Source organism: Tupaia chinensis, unplaced genomic scaffold (genome assembly GCF_000334495.1).
Source record: "Tupaia chinensis unplaced genomic scaffold, TupChi_1.0 Scaffold000362_1, whole genome shotgun sequence".
In the NCBI taxonomy this organism is placed as follows: Eukaryota; Metazoa; Chordata; class Mammalia; order Scandentia; family Tupaiidae; genus Tupaia; species Tupaia belangeri.
This window is the reverse complement of record NW_006159859.1, coordinates 8,625,645-8,648,759: the sequence shown is the minus strand read 5'-3', so window position 1 is coordinate 8,648,759 and position 23,115 is coordinate 8,625,645. Positions and strand designations below refer to the sequence as shown.

Here is a 23,115-nt window from a genome sequence, read left to right as displayed (position 1 = left end):
TGCAATGTGGGTGGGAAAGGAATGGAAGACAATTGTAGACACCAGAGATAGTGTGAGAAGAGGGTGGGAAAGGACAGAGGGTCAGAAAGAGGGGAAAAAATAATTCTAGGAACTAGAAATGGAAAATTTTTTATAATGTGCATGATTGAGTCACTATGCAGTGTGTACTGGATGGGAGATTGCATTTTGTGTGCTGTGATGATGCTTAGGGAAAGAATGTAAATTAAGTTACCAAAAAAAAAGTTTCAGAAAGAAAAAAATCTATTCAATGATTGCAGTAATATAGAGCCCCAGCTTGGTGCTACTTTATAGGATGCATAAAGTTAAACTTGAGTTCATGGAAATGTATATATCAGCTGTGTTTGCTATGAAAACATTTAGATTAATTAAGGTGTTTAGTAATTCAATAAAATGTGGGGGGAAAACAGTATAGAAAGCAAGCATAGATACCAGAGACAGTGTGGGAGGAGAGTGGGAGATGGCAGAGGGTAAGAGATAGGGAATTAAGGATGGGGGGGAAAAAAAAGCAAAACATACAGAAAACAAGAAATGGAAGATTATTTGCTGACAATAACATGTTTGTTGATCTGCTTAATTGAGACAATATACAGTGTACTCTGGATGGAAAATCTCATTTTGTATGCTGTAATGATGTATAGTGAATGAATGCAAATAAATAAATTGAAAAAAAAAAGAAAGAAAATGAGATGGTAGGCTTAAAAATAAAAGTTTGCTAATTTCACTTTGGGCAGCAACAACCACCTAAAATTTAAGACTGGTTTGCTCTGGTTGGTGAAAAACAACACACTTGAAAACTATGTTATACTTGGCAAGCAACATTGCTTCTTTGCCATGGTGCACAGACCTTTTCCCCTCACCATGACCAAAACCTAGACAAAAATACACACCAAAGAACCATCTGTTAGAATTCTTTAAGGAGCTATGTTAGCCAGCATTCTTCTGATTTAAGTCGGCTCCATAATGCAAGAAAAATTACTGTTTAGAAAGACATTTTTAAAAGTGTACATGTTAAGTAGCTACAAATGTCAGGAAACCTGTTTGCCTTGATAAAAAGATAAATGGCGAGATGGGTAACCGAATTAAGAGTTAACTGCTATTTAAACAACCAAAGAAGAGTTTGCTTATTTCTTTTTTTGGAGAGATTTTCACTGTAGGGCGCGTGCGCTCGCCAGACAGACAGAGAGAGACATAGAGACAGAAAGCGAGAAATCACCCCCCAGGGGGGATGGTCACGCCGCAATCCCTTCTCCTCCATTCTCCTCTCGGGATCTTGGGCACGCACGCACACGCGCCCGGCGTGAGTTTTAAGCCACCGGGTCCGGGACACGAACCGCGGTTGACTACGTGGGAGTCCAGCGACATAGCCATTACGCTAACTGCTGGTTCCCGCTTATTTCTTTCATGTGGGAGAGAGAGAAAGAGAAAGACAAGCATCCTGAACAGGGTCTTAAACCATGATCCTACCCCCAGTTTTCCCAGCTGGCCAGGATCAGGATGTGTGTGTGCTCGTATGAACAGGTAACCTGGGAACTGAACCCTGACCTTCCACATGGATTTCCAGCACGGCAGAGGAGTACATCACTGCTGTGCCACAGTGGCCCAGCTGAGCACTATTTTACAAAAAGGGCCTGGTACACATAACTATTAAAGATATTCCCTGCTTATAGAAAAAAGCTTTAAAGAAATATTGAATGTAAGTTAGTTTACATGAAAGAGTTTGTTACTCCATAGACTTCCACTTGTGACAAGGTTCATGCTTTCTCATCTCACCTCCCCATTATTTGTGAATCTGCCTGGCCTTTCCTCTTGTCTCACGGTTCATGACACAATGGGCCAAGGACACGCTATTACTCATCACTTACAAAGTCTGGTTGCTTTAGTTATCCGTTCTTTTTACTTTCTTGAATCAATCAATCCTGTTTAAGAAGCAGTGTCTATGGTGAGTGAAATAAGCCAGACTCCAAAAGACAAATGACACATGTTCTTACAACTCGTGTAGAAATCGAAGGAAAAAAAAAAACAAAAACATCAGCGCTTTAAAAGTAGAGACCTAAAGAATGACTATAGAGGCTGAGAAGAACAGGAGGTAGTGGGGATGGAAGGATGCTGATGAATGGAAGCAGAATTACAAACAGATAAGAGGGACATTTCTAGTGTTAAAAATACAGTGGCGGGCCACATGGTGTGGTGGTTAAGGGCGCTAGACTCCCACATGCCTGGCTGAGGTCTGAATCCTGGACCTGGTGGCTTCCTTTCTTACTTTCTCTCTCTCTCTCACTCTGTCCCTCTCTGGTCAAATTAAAATAAGTAAGTAAATAAAGTTAAAGAATTTTTTTAAAAATACAGTAGGGTGAATATAGTTAACAACAATTTACTGTATATCTCGGAGTAACTTAAAAAAAGGTTTTTGAATGTTCCCAAAGCAAGGTAAATGACGAATGGCTGAGATGATGGACATACGAATTACCCTGATTTAATCAATACACACTACATCCTTTTGTTGAAAACAATGAATATGGTGTTATCCTTGACTTGATTGTTGCACACTGCATACATGCTTTGAAAATGCATCTTGTGTGGGGCCAGCAGATGGCATAATGGTTAAGGCACTGGACTCCCATATGACTGTCCATGGTTCAAATCCCAGACCCAGTGGTTTGAAATTTACAACAGGTGCACATGTGTGCACACCCAAAATCCCAGGAAGGGAATCGAGAAGGGATTGTGATGTGGCCTCTTGCCTGAGGGGTGATCTCTCACTTTTTCTCTCACTGTCAGTGTATGCATAAATAAAAGGTATAGCACTTTTTAAATAATCTAAAAATGTCATTTATGATATAAAGTGTCGATGTTTAAAATACCAGAATGACTTAATATGAAATCAATTTATCCATAAGAAATGAAAAATAATTCCTTAAGGAGCTAAACAAAAAGTCAGGGGACAGGCTTAAATAGAAAACAAACAAACAAACAAAAAAATCGAGAAAATAGCATTGCTTTGGGGAGTGCTTTCCTCTCTCCCTTTCTCTCTCTCTTTTGTTTCTCTCTGGCAAAGGCATATACACTCTGACCACAAAAAAGACAAAAAGACAAAAAAAAAAAAAAAATCAAGAAAGTCATATAGAGTTGGCTCTGTAGTCTAGTGGTTAAGTGAACCAGATCCTCTATGGCTAACCACAGTTTGAAACCCAGTCCCAGAAGCTAGAAAAACATTCTATGTTTTGGGTGTATGTTTGTGGATGTCCTAAATTCTGATAGGATGGAATAAATGGAGGAGAAAATATTGCAATGTAACTATGCCACATTCAGGGGTGGGGGGTGTGGTGCTCCTCTCAACCCCATCTCTCTTTTTCTCTGGGGAGAATACACACCTTCTAGCATTAAAAAAAAGAAAATAGTACAATTACTTTTAAAATAAAACTACATTATAAAAAACTTTACAACAGTAGTGATTTTAATAAGTCAAAGAGTAGAAAATTCCATGGCTATTTAAAAAGAGCTAGACTGCCATCAACATATGTGGCAATTATAATGACATGTTGGTAGCTATATGTATTTTTGTGTTGCAGATACTCCTTTACTTAGGATAACTTTTACTTGCAGATTGTTTATCTCCCAAGCTAAAAATATTATCAAGAGTAAAAATTTCTTAAATAGCCAAGAATAAATGTAATTCGCCCATTATACATGATAGTTTACAAAATCTTAAGAGAGAAAATACTACATGCTGTATTTATTTTATATAACTGGTGGTAAAATATAGAAAAAGGAAGTCCAAACCTGCATAGGTCCAGGAATACAAGACAGAACTCTCTCTATGTTTTCAGTGGTCACGTCAACATCATTCACAGCAATAAGAACGTCACCTAAAAACAGAGTAACAATAAGAGTTGTGTTAATATCCACAAGCCAAAGATAAGGGCCTGCAGGTGGTGTGGTGGTTAAGGTGCCGGACTCTCACATGGTTAACCGCAGTTTGAGTCCTGGACCTGATGGCTTGTTTTCTCACTTTTCCTTTTTCACTCTTTCTGATGAAATTAAAAATAATAATAATAATAATAATGACAATGATAAATAAAAGTAAATAAATATTTTTTAAAAAGCCAAAGAGATTTAGAATTGGAACACTAAAGGCATCTATTCTTTTTTTTTTTTTTGAAGAGGTTTTTGCTATAGGGCTCATGCACTCACCAGACAGACAGAGAGACAGAAAGCGAGAAATCACCCCCCGGGGGGATGGCCACGCCGCAGTCCCTTCTCCTCCATTCTCCTCTCGGGATCCTGGGCCCGCCCACACACGTGCCTGCTGTGAGTTTAAGCCACCGGGTCCGGGACACGAACCACGGTCGACTACATGGGAATCCAGTGACATAGCCATTACGCTAACTGCTGGTCCCTAAAGGCATCTATTCTAACACCTCAAAGTAAATATATAGTCTGGGACTTGTCCAAGGTTATCCAGCTCATTAGTGGCAGAGATAATCCTACTCTTCTTAATGTGTACTACTGTCCATTACTGTATCGTAACTAAATATCACTTGTGACTATTTAAAGAGATGAATATTCCCATTTTTTTATACAACTGAAAGAAATAAATAAATCCAAAGGACAAATGGAAATTTCGTAGTACAAACTAAGCACTGCACTTAACAAAATTGAATCTTACCACTTAGACTCACAGTAAAAAAAAAAAAAAAAATCAGCTGAAATTATTACATCTATGTGGTACATTATAACTCAATATGCTGCAGTGGTCACTGTTATTATTTCTTTGCTTTAAAGTATCCAACTATATCAAAATACACATTATGTTTTGGTAAAAATCTCTTTTTTCCTGACTTTTCCCTAAATGTGTAGGTTTATCAAATTTGTCAAATTTGGTAATAAAGTAATGATCAGTGTTAAAATGGAAATTTACTTTCAGAACATAATTACAGAAAATGACAAAATACCAATTAACTTTATTAATAGAAATATAGACATACTGAGGTTATCTTTCTCATCATCCCTAAATATATTATTAGGAAATAGATAAAATTATTCAGATTTATCCTGTCATCTAACAGATATTTATTGGGAACTACTATGTGCCATGTACTGTTCTAAGCATGGCAAATAGAGAATCAAAGCCTTAGAAAGTTAATGTTCTTTGAGGGAAGATTGATTAATATATGCACATATGTAAAATGGTGTTGGTAGACAATTCATGGGTTCCTTCATGTTTCTGTATATCTTGCAAGCCAAGGCACTGAGAAACTTTATTCTGGATTGTCTTTTCAAGGACATTTCTACAGTTAACAGTTTTGGGCACTGACAGATGGCATGTCCCTCTGGAACAAATGTCAAGTTTGTTTACTATACAGTAATAAGAACATGTTTTGGATCAATATCTTATTATTAGTAATTGTTCTTTATAAAAGACTGGTACTCCCTAAGTTCAAAGTTCCTCTCCTTTAGTGCAGCCCACTATGACGAATCAGTTGGTCCTCTTTAGGGATGGGGAACATGAGCAAATGGTACTTTAGATACTGCTACTCCTCCCTCCCTTTCTCTCTTTCATCTCTACTGTATGAGCAAGGCTGAGTGCAGAATGAGCAGAAGTTTCCTAAGCCATCCCGTCAAGTCTTAGGAAGGCCTTCACTAGGCGCGAACGTCCAAGAGATGCTACTCAGTTGGGGTTTCTGTGAGTGTGAGCAGCGAGTCATTATGATGGTCAAGTATTATAGCATTTTGGGTAACCTGGGGACTTTTCTTAAAAATAAGAATTTGCAGACTACAATAAACTTTCAAATTTAGTTCCATTGAGGAAGAAAAAGGAACATGCCTAATTTCTCTTAAGTAAGATTAAACAGGAATATTGTATCAAATTACCTGAAACTATAGTGATTTCTTTTTTTTAATGAGAAGGATGGACACTATATAGGAGTATTGATGTAAAACAAAACCATTTTTGGACCATTAAAATGATGGATTCTGTTGTGTGTAGTTATCTTATCCTCAGGGTACTTATTTAAATAGAGAAATCACTTTATTTTACTTTACTTACTTAAAAAATTTTGCCAAACAGTGCATATGCTCATTGGAGAGAGTCAGTGGGGAGCGGGGGCAAGTGAGAAAACACCTGACCATGGGGAATGGTCACACCATAATCCCTGCTTCTCTATTTCTTCACCCTTTTGAGACCTGTGGCATGTACACACATGTAATGTGCATGTTTCTCAAGCTGCCATGTCTGGGACTCAAACCACAAGGCTGGGCATGTGGAATCCAGCTGCATCATGCCATGAGCTGGCCTATGAAAATTTTTCAGATTTGTTACTTTAAACTAAAACTCCTTAGTGGCAGAGTAGAATCATGTCCCAAAGGACTTTTTTTCTCCAAACTCTAATACATTTCTATAGTTGTGTGTAATAGGGAGTATCATCTGAAACTAATCATGTCTAACAAGGCTTTAAAAGTAGAGATACAGGGTCAGCCAGGTGGTGTGGTGTTAAGGAGGCAGATCCCACATGGTTAACTGTGTGGTTCAAGTCCTGGACCTGGCAGCTTAGAAAATAAACCAGGCACATGTATAAGAATGCTCAAAATCTCTAAAGGAGAATGGAGTAGAAGGGACTGTGGCATGGCTATACCCCCCCAGGGGGTGATTTCTCACTTTCCTTCTCTCTCTCTCTCTCTCTGTAACCTCTCTGGCGAGCACATATACCCTACAGAAAAAAACTAAAAGTAGAGATGTATATCATTATAAAAATATTTATAAAAAATTTAAATCAGGGGTACCTAATGGTTTTTATATATAAGTTCTTCTCTTTTAATGCAGTCCAATACTGGGAATCAGCTGGTCCTCTTTAGGGATGAGGAACACATGGATATATGTAATATAATACATATGTAAAGCTCTTTTATTTATTTCCAGAGAGAAAAACAGGTACTTTCAACAGGGTCTTGCCATGCCACAATCCAATGTTCGTCCCAGTGCTTAAATCAGTTTGCCAATGTACATTACTTATGAGAAAACCCATTAATTTCTCATCCTGTACTTAATATCAGACAACAAGTATATACTGAAGGGCTACTACATAAGATACTAAGGATATGACAATATATTTGCAAAAGTTTGTTTACTGCTCTATTTATGTCATTCATACGCAAAATGAATATGGAAAGATCCTGGATTCATGTCCTGAGATCTCTTATGCATGACAGGCATGTGTGTATGTGACCATGATCCTGGCTGGCTGAGGCTGGGGGGGTGGGGTGTACTGTGGTGTGAAGACCATATTAGTGGTGCCTCTTTCTCTCTCTTTCTGTCTCAATGAAGAAATAAATCAACTATTAGAAGAGTGAAACTATTCTGACTTCTAACAGATTAGTGTTGCCAGTTTGTCCTTGGCTTTTGCTTAGACATTATGCTATTGAGAAGCAGTCACGTTGATACATGTATAATTTACATCTATAATTCATTAGATATAAATTATAATGATAATTTATTAGATTTCATGTGCCCAGCATGAGTTTAAGCCACTGGATCTGGAACTCGAATCCCAGGTGACTACGTAAGAGTCCAGTGATGTAGCCATTACATGATCTGCTGGTCCCTTTGTGTTTTTTGTTTTTTTTTTTAAATGCAAAAATGTGTCAGGACTTTCCAGACAACTCAATACATAGTGTTCTCTCACCTGTAAGCTTTCTGCTGGGAGGATCAGTCATAAATACGTAGATTAACTTGAAGAAAAATAGAAATATAGTGATTGATACATAGTAGGAATTTAATGTTTGTTGAATGACATTATTTGGAGGGGCTAATCCCATACTATAATATAGAAAACTAGGGGCCAGCAGTTGGCATAATGGCTATGTCATTGGACTCCCATGTAGTCAACCATGGTTCAGGTCCTGGACCCGGTGGCTTAAACTCACACTGGGCGCATGTGCGTGCATGTCCAAGATCCTGAGAGGAGAATGGAGGAGAAGGGATTGTGGCATGGCCATCCCCCTTTGGAGGGTGATTTCTTGCTTTCTGTCTGTCTGTCTGTCTCTGTCTTTCTGGCGAGTGCACGTGCCCTATAGCAAAAACCTCTCCAAAAAAAAAAAAGGATTAGAATCCTTAAAGGATAAACAGGACGACCATCACGGTAGAAGTTCTCTTCCTTTGTATGGTTCATTCTCTTTTCTCCTATACAACGACATGAGGTGGTAGCCTTCATTCCTAGATGATTTAGCAAATTGAAGTGAGGAAGTGGGTGGAGGAGAGGGACACAGTTCACTAGCCATCACCATCTTTACACTGGGTTTCAAGAGAAAAAGGTAAAAAGAATTTTAGAGGTTTTCCTATAACCCACTTCAAACAGGGATTCAGAGAAGAGGCCCTTGCTGAGCAAAAAGAGAATGCATTAGCAAAGGGTTATCCACCACATGGAATCATAAAATTATGGTTGTTAGCAAACAACCAGGCAGCATTTTATAAGTAAGTATCCTGGCAATCTTTTACAGAACTCAACAAATACACCTTAGAAATATTTTTAGTATCATTTTAAAGAAAGAAAGTTGAGAACCTAAAAGAATGCTTAACAGTCATGTCTTCTTGTTCTGGGGTTGACTGGGCTCAGCTGAGGTGCTCACTATTGTGATTGGGCTGGGGTCATCTTGAAGGCTTCTTCACTCTTGTCTGATAACTGAAACCCTTAGCTGGGCTATCTGTCAGATCACTACTCGTGGTTTCTTCATGTATACTGGCTTTCCTCACAGAATGGCAACCAGGTGCCAAGAGCAAGCGTCCCCAAAAGAATTAGGCAGAAGTTGTATCATCTTTAATGACCCAACCTCTTAAGTCACACAGCATCGCTTAAGCTGTGGTAACAGGCTCACCCAGAATCAAGGAGAGGAGGAGTATCCACATTACACTGTAAGAGGAGAATGTGGATCGTGTTGCAGTCATTTTGGAACAACAATTTACCACAGATGCCCTTCCACACGATTCCACAGGCTCCTGCTTGTAAACCCCTATCATGACACTTATCACATGGTGTGACGCTGTTTGCCTATTTGTGACCTCTCTCTTCCACTTCAGTATGAGGTCCTTTACAAAAGTAACTCGATTGTTAGAACAAGTTTCCTATTCCTGGAACTTAGCAGATGTTCAAAAAAAAATTTGTTGAGTCCATAAACAAATGAAATTTAGATTTAAAGTCAAAACTATTTTAAAATGTTTCTAAAGTATTTGTAAAATATCTTCTAGTCAAATCTCATACTGGGTCAATTTAAGGAGCAGTCAGTTTTTAGAACTGTTACAACTTCTAAGTTCCACTTGTAACATATTAAATTTGATTACTTTACCTTTAAGTAATATATTGAGTTGTCAGAAAAGTCGTATCTTTGCATGGAAAAACATAGAAAAAATACATCATGACTTTTCTGACAAACCATTTGTTATAACTAACTCACACATTTTATCGAACTGCTCAAAACTGCTCAAAACATATCAACAACACAAAATGTTCATCTTAATAAATACATATTTAGATAACTTATGGATTTTTTCCCCTCAAAATTGGTGGGATATTTTATGATGAGCACCCTTAAAAGGAAATTTATGTATAACACCACTGTAGCTAAGTATGCTAAATGAAAAAGTTTAAAACCATGCTAAGAACTTAGTGTACTCAAGTGAAAACATACAATTTAAAGGTATTTTTATTCATAAATTATATATTTTGTATCATAATTTAAGGAGCAGTCAGTTTTTAGAACTGTTACAACTTCTAAGTTCCACTTGTAACATATTAAATTTGATTACTTTACCTTTAAGTAATATATTGAGTTGTCAGAAAAGTCGTATCTTTGCATGGAAAAACATAGAAAAAATACATCATGACTTTTCTGACAAACCATTTGTTATAACTAACTCACACATTTTATCGAACTGCTCAAAACTGCTCAAAACATATCAACAACACAAAATGTTCATCTTAATAAATACATATTTAGATAACTTATGGATTTTTTCCCCTCAAAATTGGTGGGATATTTTATGATGAGCACCCTTAAAAGGAAATTTATGTATAACACCACTGTAGCTAAGTATGCTAAATGAAAAAGTTTAAAACCATGCTAAGAACTTAGTGTACTCAAGTGAAAACATACAATTTAAAGGTATTTTTATTCATAAATTATATATTTTGTATCATGTCATTGATTATAGCCATCCAAACCTAAATTGCCACCCTATAGTCAACTTATTTTCTTTACTTGTCACTAAGTATAACTAAGATGAAATAAAATTATATAATCAAAAACTCAAAAGTTAGTTATTTCTTGCCTAGAACAAGGCACACATGTACTTGACACACTTAAATGCTTATTTTTAGAACACTGTGCCCTGGGACCATCAGATGGCATAATTCCCATATAGTCGACCACGGTTCAAGTCCTGGACCCAGTGACTTAAAACTCAAGCTGAGCATGTGTGTGTGAGTGCCCAAGATCCCAAGAATGGAGGTGAAGGGATTGTGATGTGGGTGTCTCCCCCGGGGGGGGGGTGATTTCTCGCTTTCTCTCTGGCTCTCTCTCTCTGGCTCGCCAGTGAATACACAGGCCCTACAGCAAAAATCTCTCTTAAAAAAAAAAAGAACATTGTGTTCCATCATTCATAACAATTTCACTATCGCACCAATATCACTGATCAGGCCTTAATCTGTGGAGATTCTGTATATAATTCTGTGTCTGTCACACTTTTACAAGGCATCATCATTAATCACGTAGATCTGCAAATCTGATGTTCTCCAGTAACACTCACCAATTAATATCTGGCCACTCTTCATAGCAGATCCTCCTGGCAGCAGGCCATGGACCACAAGCCTCTCTCCATCACCCTGTTTTCCAGTCCTTCGCCAGCTCCGCTTGGTCTGATGGATAATTCCAACCAACACTTCTAGAAGCTTGAATTGCTCTTTAGCTTTGGTGACAGTAAGCTTTTTGGGATTTACATAAACATTCACGTCTTTGTACCGCTGTTGGACAATGACTCCTGTCTTCTGATTGGACTGATGCTTTAGAATGGATACTGGCCCATTGTCATTGCTATTTTTTTTATTGTGGCGCTTGGGTAAAAGTCTTTTACTTTTTAAAATTTTAGTGAACCGCTTGAGTTTTGGCTCATACTTTTTTCTTTCTTTGTAATCATCCCCTTCAATGATAATCTCATTTTCACTGAACCTGACGCGGTTCACAGCAGGTGTCTCAGGAAGGAGGCTTTCTTCTTCATCTTCACTCAATTCTAAATAAAACAGCTCTCCACTTTTCTGCACATTGTCCAGCCATTCAGGCTCAAGGTCACTATGAAAGAGAGAAAATCATCTGAACAGCAGCCCCATATAAGAAAAACAATGATATTTTCTTGGCAGGGATGTGGGGTTTGGGGGCTGGGGGAAGTGGGAAGGTATGAAAGTTCTTGGATTATTTCATATTCTCCTTACTATTTCTAGTTTATTGTGAGCATCAGCATTATTTCCCATAGGATGCTTTTATAGAGCCTCGATGAATAGGAGTTTGAGAGAGGAAATAGGAAAATAATTTTAGTCCTTTTTCAAGTCCCAGCCCTGGTAGCTTGACAAACACATGGGTACATGTACTTGCATGACCCAGATCCCAATAGGATGGAGAAATGGAAGGGACAGTGATGTCATGACCACACCCATTGGGGGTGCTTTCTTCCTCTCCATCTGCTTCTCTCTGGTGAGAACACACTGCTGAACAAAAAAAAAAGGCATAGTGATAGGAAAAGAAATAAAAACAGAATCACTTTCTAGAACTTATAACTTTAAAAAAGGAGGTAATTAAGGCACTGTATGCTTATTGTTTACTTTAGACACTGGACTGTAATTTACCTTGGCAATGGCTATGTAATTATTAATATATCAACAGAAGCAAACCATTTAGAAATTGTACATGAAAACATTCTATTTGCATGGAAATTATTTGGCATGGCTATCTGGTTAAAATGAAAACTAGAGCCTGTTTACATTAATACTTTGCTTATGTAATAAATTTTTAAAAAGGAAACTTTTACTTTACCATGAATAAAATCAGTTTATAATCACAGCTAATAATGATCACTTCTATAGCCTGTAATTTCTGTAAAACTCCTTTTTAGGAATAATTGTGGTAAGAAAAAGAAAGCACATGTTACACAATTCACCATTTGATTGTAAAAAAATCTTTTTAACTGTGCGGTAGGTCACTTAAAAATACCAAAATTATTGCTATTAAATGATTGAAACAGCATTAAAAGACAAATACTGATCTTAAGGTAACAAACCTAATCACAAACTCTATCTTGTTCAATGTTATAAAGAGATTATCTTTCATACTGCTATTCTTTAAAGTGAAACTGGTTTCAGTGGAAGAACTAACATATGGGGAGAGTCTTCACAAACATGAGCTGTAATATCCTGGCATGAAAGGGTATAATCTGTGTTCTAATCATTCAGTCTATTATTTTCTGCAGTGTTTATTAGCAACTTTGGTTCTTCTAACTTAAAAAATCAAATGTCTCTTTCTAAATATTGAGAAAATTAGTCCCCCAAACACACTATTCTATTACTCAACTCAAATTAAACATTGCCCTGGTATGTGGCTGGTCATTAATACAGAGTTTTCAATTACATATGAGTCATTTAAAAGAGGGCATAATTGGATTAAAATATGAAAACTAGTATTTCTTTGGTCCTGTTGGTTCCCAGTGCAAGGCATCATTTTAGGCATTTAGCACCAACTACCACAGATTATCCATCATGTATGACTTGTTTTCACCCATACCTATCTGTACCCACAGAAATCAGTACTTAATAACTCTTCAGTTCTACACTGGAGAAACTATGTCCCCACAATAAATATTTCGATAACAGACACACTATAATTTTAATTGGCACAGTGTAAATACTGTGGTTATTCTTTAATTGCTAACCAATTTAAACAACGAGTAAAGTTTATCTGCCTTGTAATTTCACCCTTTTGATTTGGTACATTATTTGTATTAGAGATTTGTGACCCCAAAGAAATAACTTTTCTCTTTTTGTTGAACATGAGAATGTTTCATGTAAATTTCTAAAATTTGAATGTGAAACCACTTTCCGATTATGATTTAAAGACCATGCAGGTGGGGGAGATGAGAAGGAAAAATAAACAGTACCAGCAACTCAATGATGAAAATGTTAGTTCCTTCTTTTACTTGGTTGGGGGAAAAAAAGTAGTCATGATAGTACATTAGTTAGTACCAGATTCTGGCATATAGGAAGAGCCTCTTAACAGCCTCTCAAGAAGTCCAGTGTAAGGCTGTGGGAGACTTTTTAGTAGAGACTCCAGAAGTGAGTCTTTGAAATGTTAAGTGGTGGAGATAAAAGTTGAGGAGCTAAGAAAGAGGGAGGAGATGGGAGCCAGCAGTTAGTGTAATGGCTATATCTCTGGACTCCCACGTAGTCAACCGGGGTTTGTGTCCCGGACCTGGTGGCTTAAAACAAACGCCGGGCGCGCGTGTGTGTGTGTGTGTGTGTGTGTGTGTGTGTGTGTGTGTGTGTGTGCCCAAAATCCCAAGAGGAGAATGGAGGAAAAGGGATTGCGGTGTGACCATCCCCCTGGGGGGTGATTTCTCACTTTCTGTCTCTATGTCTCTCTCTGTCTGTCTGGCGAGCGCACGCGCCCTATAGGGAAAATCTCTTCAAAAAAAAAAGAAAGAGGGAGGAGAGAAATATAAACAGAAGTAACAACGTAAGCAAAGGCTTGAGAGGCAGTCTCCATGGCCACTATGGAGAACTGCAGATTGTCTTCAGTGGCCACAAGTATATGTACAGGGGGGAATGGTAGAGGTGGCCAGGCTCTGATTTTGTGAGACTTTTGGGGCCACACAAAGGGGTCTGGGTTTGTAGTGTAGGTAACAGGGCATCAATAGAGAGTTTATTAGTAGAGTGTTTACATGTCAGATATCCCTGGATAAACCTATTTTGGCAAGCAAATGGAAGGTAGACTTGTGGTGAAGAAAACTAAAGACAGAAGGACCAGTTATGTGGCTGTTCAGTGGTCAAAGCAAGATGACTAAGAGATGGAAAGTAGGAAAAACATTTGAAAAATGCTTGAAAATCACTAGGACTTTGAAACTGACTAGGTGAGAAGATGAAAGGAAGAGATTAATGATGACTAGATTGCTTACTGGAGTCTGTACTTTCATACATCCTTTTATGCGTACACAGGCACACTCATTTCCATCAATGGGAACATAATTATCAACAGTTGATTTTTCCCTTCTTATCTACCTATAGGCACAAATAATGCTAAAAAAAATCCATGTTTCTATACTTATATAAAAACATATGTGAGGTTATTCTGTCATTCTTTTGATAAGGCAGAATCATTATATATACATACATCTATATAAAGGTATATAATTCATTACCTTTCTAAGTTCTCACTTAATAATAGTTTAGAAATCACTAATGGCTATATAATATTCCATACCAGGAATGTAGCACTGTTGTCATTCACCTACTGATAAGTTTTGTGTTCAGTTTTTGTTTTTGTTTTTCCCTATAGACAAAATTACAGCAACCATCCTTAAAAATATGTGTGTATCTATAGGTCTTTACCCAAAAGACTATACCAATTCATAATTCTCTAGCAATGTATAAGATCCATTTTCTTAATGTCTAGATTAAAAATATTTCACTTTGGGACCAGCAGTTAGCGTGATGGGTATGTCGCTGGACTCTCATGTAGTCGACCGTGGTTCGCGTCCTGGACCCGTGACCAAAGTCCTGAGAGGAGAATGGTGGAGAAGGGATTGGCATGGCCATGCCTCCCCCCTGAGGGCTGTGATTTCTCACTTTCCCTCTGTCTCTCTCTGGTGAGTGCATGCAATCTATAGCAAAATTTTTTTAAAAAAAGGAAGGTAAAAGAAGGAAATAAAGATAAGAAATTAAATGTGAGAGAACTAACATAGGGAGGTGACATAAAAGGAATATGTACTGAGACAAGACAAAGTTCTGTTCTATTACGATTTCAACCTTTTCAAGATTGATTAACTGATTCTAATCTTTAGTTTTCCTTCTTAAAAACAGATTATAGTTACCTCAGAAGATTATCTGCCTGGCATGGTAAGGGCCAAGTAAATGTCAGTTCCCTTCCACTTGCCTCACAAAGAAGCTTACGCCTTTATCAGATACAGTCTTGTGCTTCTGCATTTTTTTTAACTCCTGGCATTAAATGAAGGTATCTCTAATGACCTCCATTTGGGTGCTGGTGACACATGAAGCAAAACTAGGAGCTGTCCTCAAGGCTCCGACAGTTCAGTATTCCTAGACAGTTCCTTATTCATACTCCAGAAGATAAATCCATAGTGGGACCAGCTGTTAGTGTAATGGCTATGTTGCTGGACTCCCATGCAGTTGACTGTGGTTCAAGTCCTGGACCCGGTGGCTTAACGTCACTCTGGGTGCACGTGTGTGTGCCTAAGATCCCGAGAGGAGAAAGGAGGAGAAGGGATTGCAGTGTGGCCATCCCTGCTGGGGATGATTTCTCACTTTCTGTCTGTCTGTCTCTGTCTTTCTGGCGAGCTCATGCACCCTATGACAAAAACCTCTACAAAAAAAAAAAAAGGAACAAAACCCAACCTTTCATTGCAGCTATTCATTAATAACAAAATTAAAAACATTAATGTATGCAGATAATCCCACTCCAGGAAATGGAAATTTAGTCCCTCCTCCCTTTTAGTGGAAACTTAATGACTGGCTTCTGTAGAAAACGAGTATGGGAAGGAAAAAATGGTAACTTTACCAATGTCTGCCAGTGAAGAGACCTGGCAGACACTGCCATAACCAAGAGATCGAGGTTATGAAAAAAAAGGGAAGGACTGAGTTGTCACGGACCAGAGGAGACTTAGGAGACATGATGACTAGTTGCAATATGATATCCTGGTTTGAATCCTGGAATAGAAAAGCAACATTAATGGAAGGGTGGTGAAATCCAAAAGATCTTTGGAGTTTAGTTAATAATATGGACCAATGTGAATTTCTTAATTTAACAAATGTACAGTAAGTTAACAGTAGGGGTGAAACTGGCTGAAGATTTACTGGAAAGCTATGATTTTTTTAACTTTTAAATAAATCTAAACTTACTCCAAATTTTTTAAAAAAGAAAAAAGGAAGTAAATGTAGCAGCTTTAATTCAGACTTTTGTAATACATGGGTCATATTAATCAGCATTAACATAATATGCTCAACATTTTCTGAGACCCTACAATGCAAACTGTGGAGTTCTCATTGAGTAAACCTATTTCACGTTTTTCATGAGAGTCTTACTTGCTTATTCTACTTTGTTCTAAACATGGATAACTGTTATAGCCTACTTGCAAAGTATAAGGGCACTTTGTTTTTTACATTGCCAGAGGGCACAGGCTCACCAGAGTGAGACAGAGAGAAAGAAAGCAACCCCCAATGGGATATGATCATGCCACAATCCTTTTTCCTCTATTTCTCCATGCTGCTGTGATTTTGAACATGCATACACCCAGTGTGTCTGTTAAGCTGCCATACCTATCAGCCATGTGGGACCCAGCTCCCTTAACCACTGGGCCAAAGAACTGGTCCTTTAATTGGTTTTTGAGGCCCAAAATGATGTGTTAAATACAAGTAGAGTTCTTCCTCCTAAAGAAAGACATGCTAATTTGCTAATAAGCAAGTTCACTTAAATAAGCTATAAGATTAATATGAACTTCAGAAAATGCTAACAAGTTTCTCATTACCTGCGGTTTCTAATTCCTGATTTATTTAAGAATTATAGATTGACACTATATCTGCTTTTTCTTTTCCTTTAAAAGTTATTTGAATCTCTCCGTCTTTATTTGCATTAATGCCATCACTTGAAATAGTACTGCAATTTCCTTAACCACTATAAGAAAAGAGTTATAAAACAGCTGGCCCTACTGGCATATCTCCTTATTTTTATTTATTTTAGGTTTTGCCATAGGGTGTGTGTACTAGCTAGAGAGACAGAAAGGGAAGGTGATAAATCACCCCCAGTGGGAGATGGTCATGCTGCAATCTCTTCTCCATTTCCTCATGGGATTTTGGACATGCACAACACCTGTACCTGGTGTGATTCAAGTGGCTTAGTTGCAGGCTCAAACTGTGGTTGGCCTTGTGGGAGTCCAATGCCTTAACCACCATACCACTTGCGGGCTCCTCATTTCCTTATTTAAGGAAAAAACATTTGCTATTACTGCAAACTAACCTTTCCTCCCTCCCTTTCTTCTCGCTTTCTCTCTCTTTCTTCTTGTAGTAGGCAAAGCACAATGCACCTCACCAAAGTGATCAACACAAGTAGTAACATGAGGTTAATGCTAAGAGGTACGGCAGGGCAATTCTAGGGAAGAGAAAACTATGCACAATAAAAACATCTTGGCAAATTAATATGACCAATCTGGATCTTGTTCACTAAGTACCAGTCTGCTTCTCTTTCTTCTTCTTTTTTTTTTTTTTTTTTTTAAATTTTTTTTTTTTTTTTTTGTCATATGGCACATGCACTCTCTGGAGAGAGACAGAGAGGGAAAGCAAGAAATTGCCCCCTAGGGAGGATGGCCATACTGCAATCCCTTCTCTTCCATTCTCCTTTTGAGTTATGGGCATGCATGTGCACAGACACGCACTGGCAATATCCCCAAGCCACTGGGTCTGAGACTCGAACTGCATTCAGCTGTTGGGAATCCAGTGCCTTGAACAACCACGTTACATTCTGGCCTCTTATTTGTATGAGGAAGAGGAAACATAGAGGAAGGGAGAGACAGAGAGAGAGATTTCTTTCTTTCTTTTTCTATAGGGCATGTAGTAGAGAGAGAGACAGACAAAGTGAGAAAACATGCCCCTCCATACACACACACACACACACACACACACAGGGATGGCCATGCTACACTCTCTGTTCCTCCTCTAGTGATTTTGGGTATGCATGCACACATGCCTGGCATGTTTTTCAAGCCACCAAGTCTGGGACCTGAACTGCAGAATCAGCCACATGAGATCCACCTGCCTTAACACCACACGATCTGCTGGCCTGAGATAAGGTATTTTCAACAGGGTCTTTCTATGCTACAATCATCATACCCCAGCCTCTCAGCAAAGATGACAGGTATGTACCACCATTTCCAGCATGTTTAAGTTGGATGTTAATACTGTGGCATCATAAGTGGACCAGCAGGTGGCTAGTGGTTAAGGTGCTGGACACTTCCATGTGGGCGACCACAGTTTGCGTCCTGGACCTGGTGGCTTTCTTGCATTCTCTCTCTCGCTGTCTCTCGGGTCAAGTTAAAATGAATGAATGAATGAATGAATAAAATTAAAAATAAATAACTTTTAAAAATACTATGTCATCATAAGTTTGAGTGACTGATTTTTCAAGTAGTATGTCCCCAGGAATAGGAAAAATACAAATTTTCATATATGCATCAATAGACTTCTGCCTCCCCTCAAGGGGGGAGGATGAGTTACTGATATAGGCAACAACATGGATGAATCTCAAAATAGTTAAGCTGAGTAGAAGAAGCCAGACAAAAAGAGTCCACTTCATAGGATTCATTTTCTTTTTAATTGCCAGAGGGTACACGGAGGGACAGAGAGGGAGGAAACATCCCCCAATGGGGCATGGTCATGTTACAATGTCTTCTCTTCCATTTCTCCATCCTGTCAGGACTTTGGACATGCATGCACATCTGCCCAGAGTGTTTTCAAGTGGCTGGAGCTGGGACTTTAAGTGCAGTCAACCATGTGGGATCCAACTCCCTTAACCACCAAGCCACGAACTGGCCCATGATTCCATTTTTATAAAACTCTAGAAAATACAAACTCACAGAAAAATCTGACAGAAAGCAGATTATGTGGTTGTGAGGACTGAGGAGGCAATGAGTGGTCTTGAGGAGGCACTATGGAGAAAAATTAGGCCAAGATGAATATATTCATTATCTTGACATAAGTATTGTCAAATTTATCAAATGGTACACTTTAAATATATGTGGGGTTTTTTTTTATAGCAACTATGCTTCAATAAAGCTGTTACACAATCCCAGAAAAAAAAAATTTAAACATAGGTGGGGGGGTCTTCAAAAAGTTAATGGAAAGTGCATATTATGAAAAAAAATGTGTGGATTTCAGAAACCTTATTTTTTTTGCACCAAAACAAACTTCATATTTCCTTTCTTCTCCAGTCATCTATTGTTTTAGGTAGAAGTTACTTAACTTAACTTTTTACAGCTAAAATCTGTTTTAAATTTTTTTTTTCTCTCCATTAGCTAAAGCTTTTGTTTGTTTTATGACAGACAGAAAGAGAGAAAGAGGGAGAGCAAGCTTGGGATGAAGAAGCACAAGAGTGAAATTGAGATTGTGTGTGGGTTTTTTTTTTTTTTTTTTTCAGTTTTGCCCCAGCTTTCTAAGTTACCTAGGATGACAAGTGTGTACCACCACACCGGAATTGTTTAGGTTGGGCCAAGAACTGAACCCGAGACTCATGCAGCCTCCATCGTAGTACAACATCCTTCTGCTTATGCCACTGTGGCTGACACTCAGCCATACTTCTAAAACTAACATAACAGAAAAAGAATTCACTTTGAAAAATTAAAATCTAAGTCATAAAATTGACAACTTCTGACCAACTCGAAGTAACTCATGTTGCTTCAGTGCATTGGATAATCATAGACCAAAGCAAAGAAACTTGGCATTATTGCAAATAAATGTTATGATTTCCCTTATCGCAACACTGAAACTAGTCAATGGTTCCCTCAACTCCATCCACTCACCAGAATTATCCCTAAAGTCTCCCCAAGTACATGCCGGTGTGCCAGCTTAAGAGACACTGCAACAGTCTAAAATCTGTCTTTCCTATAACAAGCCTAAAATAAGCCTGTTTAAAAGAACTACCCCAGTATCCTAAAGTAATTTTATCCCCCAAATGATATTTATTAATTTTGAATTGCCATTAACATGCAGCTCAAACTACTTTTTAGTTATAAAGCAAATATAAAACGATGATAACTTCCCAAAATAACATGCTTTTTAATAACTAAATAGAATGTTGAAAGTTCAGGATACATGGAATGAATATGTAGTAGAACTTCTTTAGTAAGATTCTAGTAAGCCATGAAAGATGACAGACAATTCATATCTCTTTGCTTTGAGGAGAAAGATTGAAGTTTGAATCCTTATGTCTTTGATTCCAGAATGAGTGTTTCTGTCCAAGCTGGGAAGCCCACCGCTTTCACTGGTGACTGCACCTTAGGGAGGTAAACATCTAATGTCCTAAGTGGGAATAGAACATAAAATTTCCTGGTCAGGTCACTAAATCAACCTTCATGTCCCAATATAAGAAAAGAAATACATAAACTGAATCTTGGTAGGACTCCAAATACATACCAGCAAAGATTTTACGTTAGGGATTTACTGCACTTTTACTACAAGATAAACACAATAGAACAATTAGATTGATTAGAGAATGAAAGATGAAGAAAGCTTAATGATCAATTTTTTTTTTTTGGAGAGGTTTTTGCTATAGGGCGCGTGCGCTCGACAGACAGAGAGAGACAGAGAGACAGAAAGCAGGAAATCACCCCCCAGGGGGGATGGCCACGCCGCAATCCCTTCTCCTCCATTCTCCTCTCGGGATCTTGGGCACGCACGCACAGGCGCCCGGCATGAGTTTAAGCCACCGGGTCCGGGACTTGAACCGCGGTCGACTACGTGGGATTCCAGCGACATAGCCATTACGCTAACTGCTGGTCCCAATGATCAATTTTTTAAAAGCAACTAAAACATAACACATAAATTCACAAAATATTTTGGTGGTTTTGGCACCTAAACCACTGTCAGTTATTCACTTCAATTACCACTAACTGGCCTTTCCAAAAAGTTCTTAATCTACAGCAATAAAGGATATATTCTTTTAGGACTAGCAGTTGGCACAATGGCTATGTTGCTGGACTCCCATGTAGTCGACCACAGTTCGAGTCCCAGATCCGGTGACTTAAACTCAACGCTGGGCGCATGTGAGTGCGTGCCCAAGATCCAGAGAGGAGACTGGAGGAGAAGGGATTGCAGTGTGGTCATCCCCCCTTGGGAAGCGGGGGGAGTGGTGATTTCTTGCTTTCTGTCTCTCTGTCTCTGTCTTTCTGGTGAGCGCCCGTGCCTGTATTAAAAACCTCTCCAAAAAAATGAAAAGGATATATTCTTTCAAAAGTAGAGTAAAAATGGGTACTAGGAATCAAAATAACTTTTTCATGGAATTATCAAGGATAAAAAAGTGAAACTAGGCTCGGCTGGGAAGCTGTTCCTTCAAGAGTGAGCCCACGTGGGAGGCTGGCTTTGGTTCTGGCCCAACTCAAACAGGTAGGGAGGGTGCTGTGGTCTGCACTCGTGGTCCTAGCTGAGAGACTGGGGCATGAGGATCCTGTCAAAAATCGGTATCTGTCTCATAAAGAAATAATTTTTTAAAAGGTTTTTGCCATAGGGAGTGTACACTCATGAAATAATTTTTTTAAAGGTGAAGTAACACATATATCTGTATTTTAAAAATTAAATTCTGACAGGCCAGCCGGTGGTGTGGAGGTTAAGGCAGCTGGATCCCACATGGCCGACTGTGAGGTTCCAGTCTGGAACCTGCAGCTTGGAAAAAAACTCTGGTATGAGTGTGTGCTCAAAAAAAATCTTGTGAAGAGAATAGAGGATGCATCATGGCCACACACACCCCTGGGGTGTTGTTTCTCTCTCTCTCTCTCTCTCTCTCTCTGTCTCCAGGGAGCAAATGTCCTATAGAAAAAAAAAAAAAATAAGACAATAGGAGACCATAGAGATGCTCAGGAAAATACAGCAAAAATACCCAGAAATGATGAGAGGTTGCTTGTGATGGTGAGATTATGGGTGGACATTCTTTCTGTTTTGTATTCGTTTCTGTAACAGGGAAGATAAATACATAATTTAAGTAATTGCCTTATAAAATGTATAGGGTGTCTTTCCACTATAAATACTCAAGAGGTAAATTAAAGAAAAATCTTAACACGAGAGAAGCATGAACACATCGCTACAGGAACAAAGAGGTTATGAACACTCTAACAGGTACATCTCTTACACCATTGAACCCACCACTGCGAAGAGGAGACTCGCCTCGTCTTAGAACCATAAAACACCTACAGGAGAGAAGAATGGCATCGTCCTTTCGGCTCACACCACCACGCAATTGAAACGTGGCGTAAATAAATCCCACTCATTGGAGACTCTCAAATACTCAACCTTAACCACGCCAACACCCCCGCCGTCTCCCCAGCCCACGTGTACACTCGCAGAGTGGAAGGGGTGGATTTAACTGCTCCTCTTCGGGAACCTTACTCATAATCGCTGCTCGCGGAGGAGACGCAGTCCTCATCTTCCTGTGAAGAAGCGTCCCCGGGGAGCTCGTATGGGCTCCGACGCGGATCGCACACGGCCGCAGACGCCATCCGTGGGATGCCGCAACAAGTGGACTAATTCAAATCTTGCAGCTACAGCTCGCTAAGCCGCCATGTTGACTCTCCTCGGGAGAGGAAGAGGCCACGTGACCACGAGTCCTTTGCTGCAATTGGTGGACTCTAGGGTTGCCAGGGAGACGGGGAAGCTTTCCTGGGAGAACTGAAAAGAGCCAATGAGCTGAAATTTCGAGTAGGGCGTCTCTGAGCAATGGAAGAAGCTAAAACTTCACGGCTTACCTCCCCTAAACACTCCTTGGAAAAAGCACAATTTATATGAACAGGCGGAGGCCTACTGGGTTTCGTCCCTTTTTCTCCCAATACTTGCTTATTTTACAATTTGCACTTGGTCCTGTGTTTTTATGCCGAACAGCCAACTACCCAAATCTTAGAAGCGCTCAGCCTGGATTTCTCTTGAAGTAAACTACTCCCAGCTTCCCTTAAGATCGCTAGATTTTTGCAGGAAATGGACGCTTTTGAACAATGCACTCTAGGTGTTAAAGTGAATACGCTCTGTTGTTTCTCTGTGTTTCTGTGTGTGTGTGTGACTTGCAAACCTTTTTACAGTT

The 23,115-nt window shown here is 38.9% G+C and overlaps 1 protein-coding gene across 1 annotated transcript in view; it reads right to left on the bottom strand.

Moving 5' to 3' along the window:
- INTU (inturned planar cell polarity protein) overlaps positions 1–22,678 on the bottom strand; it is a 70,631-nt gene extending 47,953 nt beyond the window's left edge. Inside the window, exons 1-3 of the mRNA XM_006153140.3 lie at positions 22,431–22,678; positions 10,817–11,355; positions 3,802–3,887 (exon numbers count right to left, since the gene is read on the bottom strand). Coding sequence (XP_006153202.1) covers positions 3,802–3,887; positions 10,817–11,355; positions 22,431–22,540 — 735 coding nt within the window. The 5' untranslated portion in view covers positions 22,541–22,678. The remainder of the gene's footprint in view (positions 1–3,801; positions 3,888–10,816; positions 11,356–22,430) is intronic.
- Positions 22,679–23,115: the final 437 nt, after the last annotated feature.